General features: G+C 43.3%; 1 protein-coding gene across 2 annotated transcripts in view; it reads right to left on the bottom strand.

Moving 5' to 3' along the window:
• Positions 1–1858: 1858 nt before the first annotated feature.
• Ambn (ameloblastin) overlaps positions 1859–2867 on the bottom strand; it is a 12438-nt gene continuing 11429 nt past the window's right edge. For both annotated transcript variants that reach the window (XM_005359449.2, XM_005359450.2), the window contains exon 11: positions 1859–2452. In XM_005359449.2, coding sequence (XP_005359506.1) covers positions 1934–2452 — 519 coding nt within the window. In that variant the 3' untranslated portion in view covers positions 1859–1933. The remainder of the gene's footprint in view (positions 2453–2867) is intronic.

Here is a 2867-nt window from a genome sequence, read left to right as displayed (position 1 = left end):
TGATGTAGGTAGTAGCATCACCATTACAGGAATCAAGCACAGACATAGAGATTACAGTTTCATATCTAATGTTTCACAGATTTTCAGGGATGATGTCGAGGATAGAATTCAGATATAACTACATGTCTTTTCAGACTGCTTTTGGAACCACTGTCTGCAGTGGTACGGTATGTCTCGGCCATTGTAGAAGTCTCTCTCCATCTATTTTACTTTTAGCAGTCACTAAGAAGGTAAATTTAATTTTTGTCTAGTGCATTTTTCCACATCTACTCTAGGGAGGTTGGGAGAAGAGGGCCCTGCCTGAAGAGGGAGTGGCAATAAGTGGATGCAACATGCTCCTTGACCTTCCCAAAGTGTTCTAGGTTTGGAAACATTTTACATGCTCCTTGACCTTCCCAAAGTGTTCTAGGTTTGGAAACATTTTAGGCACTTTCTTCTTTGATTATAGCCTGAACCATTCATCAGGAGATGGGGCAGAGATTATGTTTATAGAGCTGGGAAACTTAGGAGAAGTAGGAGGAGGGGATCAGGAAGCTCATTTCCAGTGATGATCAAAACTGGGTTCACGATTTCTTCATTTGGCCAGACTCCTCTGATGAATACACGCCTGTCCCTGGTAGTGAGCATGGGTTGTTCTCTACATCCTACTTTTCCATGTTATCTATTGTCTACATGACTCTGGGTTTCTTCCTTTTGGAGGCTTCATTCTGCAAACCTTTATGTTACTAAGAAAGCATGTTTTGTTCTTTTTTGCTCCTGTAATACCACTTAGGTTGAACTAGAAGCCTCATGCTCTCTAATTAGAAAAATAATATGGATGTGTGTGTGTGTGTGTGTGTGTGTGTGTGTGTGTACACGTACACACGTGTGCCAAGGTACACTTGTAGATATTGGAGGGCAACTTTTGGGAGTCACTTCTCTTCCACCATGTGAGTCCCTGGGGACCAGTCTCAGGTCGTCAGGCCTGGTGGTGAGTGTCTTTACCTGCTGAGCTGCCTGGCTCGCCCTCACGAGCATTTTCTCCATGGTACCAGGGTTTGGTCTTTCCATGGAACTTTGGCAATGTATAGTAGGCCTGAGCACGTTTTTTATTTTTTGCAGCATTGTGAGATGATGTATGTATAGTAACAGAGCTTGCCGTAGACTGACTGTTTTGTTATTACTGTGACTGTTGGTCAGTTGTGACAATCCTCATTTCTGAAGGATGGGACCATAAACCTGATGCCTTGCACAGTGCCTAGGGCTTATGTAGATCTTCAGAGAACTTTGGATAAAATAAATTAGCTAAAATAGGTTATTGAATAGCAAACAAGGGATGAGTATGCTTTTCTTAACTATTTAAGTACATATAAATAATAAGCATACAATTCAGTGTATGACATTTTCAGTGAGAAAAATCCTTTATTTAAAACAGGCCAATTGCCTTTTCTTTTCCTAGATTAAATCAAATAGTCTACAAATAAGAATTTTAAATCCAATATATGAAACCCAATAATACCAGTCAGGGCTCTCCACCAATCACCATTTAATAAGGTTTAAATGAAATACTTTAGAATTCTGAAACTAAGTGCTTTTGCTTAGAGAAAGAAGCAGTGTCACATTTCCTGGGTATAATGATGTCAGACTAGTAAGAGAAATTCCATAATGCCTAAGACAGCTAAGTGCTAGACCACCAAGTGCTGAGAGTCAGACTTGCTCGGATATCATTAATAGTATTTCTAAGTCAAGGAGACAGTTGATACATTTTATTTCAGTAAGAATGGAAGCAAGAAGGGACCTACACTATTTCTAGCCACTTGTATTTATTAATACATGCTTAGTGCTCTTGGTACCTTCACTGTGGAAGGGTAGTAAGTGTTTTAGCATCAAGGTAGCTATGGGGACAAAGCTGGAAAGCTTGTGCAGACACAAAGTAGCGGCTATCTCAAGATCATCAGGGCTCTTGGAAACGCCAGGCGTTGTGCACTTTGTTTCCAGGCATCAGTGGCTGCTGAGTGTCTGGGGACATGGTGATATCCACGGTTGCTTCTCCATCACCTAGGGGTGTGGTAGCATCAGCTCCATAGCTTTCATAAACATCTGCTAATTCGGGGGTGATCAGTGGGTCAGCAGCTGCAGGGGTGACCCCAAAGAGTTCCTGCCTTTGGCCTCCAGGACCCCTTGCCATGCTGGGAATGTCATTGGGGAAAGCAAGGAGTCCTGCATGGGCACCAGGTGCCATTTGTGAAAGGAGAGCTGGGTTTTCCCGGTTGCCTGGATTGGCCTCTTGCAGCGGAGAGCCTTCTGGACCCTCTCCCTTCTCAGGGCCTTTGGTTACGGAAACCGGAGAATCTACTTCCACAGTGAAGTCTCCGCCTTTGGGTGAATTGGGATTCAGTCCCCTAAGGGTTTGCCTGAAGCCTCCAAATCCTGGGAACAGAGTTCCATAGGCCATGGGATTTGCTCTTCCTCCCTGAAAAAACAAATATCCATTGATGACACAATTATTGTGTGTTACTAATTCCATGTAATTATACCTGGTATGTTCCCTGAGAAGCTACAGACACTAGCGGAGCAGGGAGGTGGCTGACTGACTGCCTAGCGAAAGCACACATTCTTACAGAAACCCACTTTGCAATATAGTGGAGAGGATTCTGTTCTTATCTGGGTTGGGGGAATCCACTTCCAGGAAGGGCTGGTAGAGACTGCCATCTTATCATTAAGAAAACAGTGAGTAAAAGTCTGCCTTTTCCTTCTATTGTTTAGAGGATTTGTGCCCAGTCTTCCTGTAACTGGGAGGTTCTTTTTTCTTTTTCCTTCCTTCCTTCCTTCCTTCCTTCCTTCCTTCCTTCCTTCCTTCCTTCCTTCCTTCCTTCCTTCCTTCCTTC

Source organism: Microtus ochrogaster, linkage group LG1 (assembly GCF_000317375.1).
Source record: "Microtus ochrogaster isolate Prairie Vole_2 linkage group LG1, MicOch1.0, whole genome shotgun sequence".
Classification (NCBI taxonomy): Eukaryota; Metazoa; Chordata; class Mammalia; order Rodentia; family Cricetidae; genus Microtus; species Microtus ochrogaster.
The sequence above is the reverse complement of the archived record's forward strand: the minus strand, read 5'-3'. Positions and strand labels throughout refer to the sequence as shown.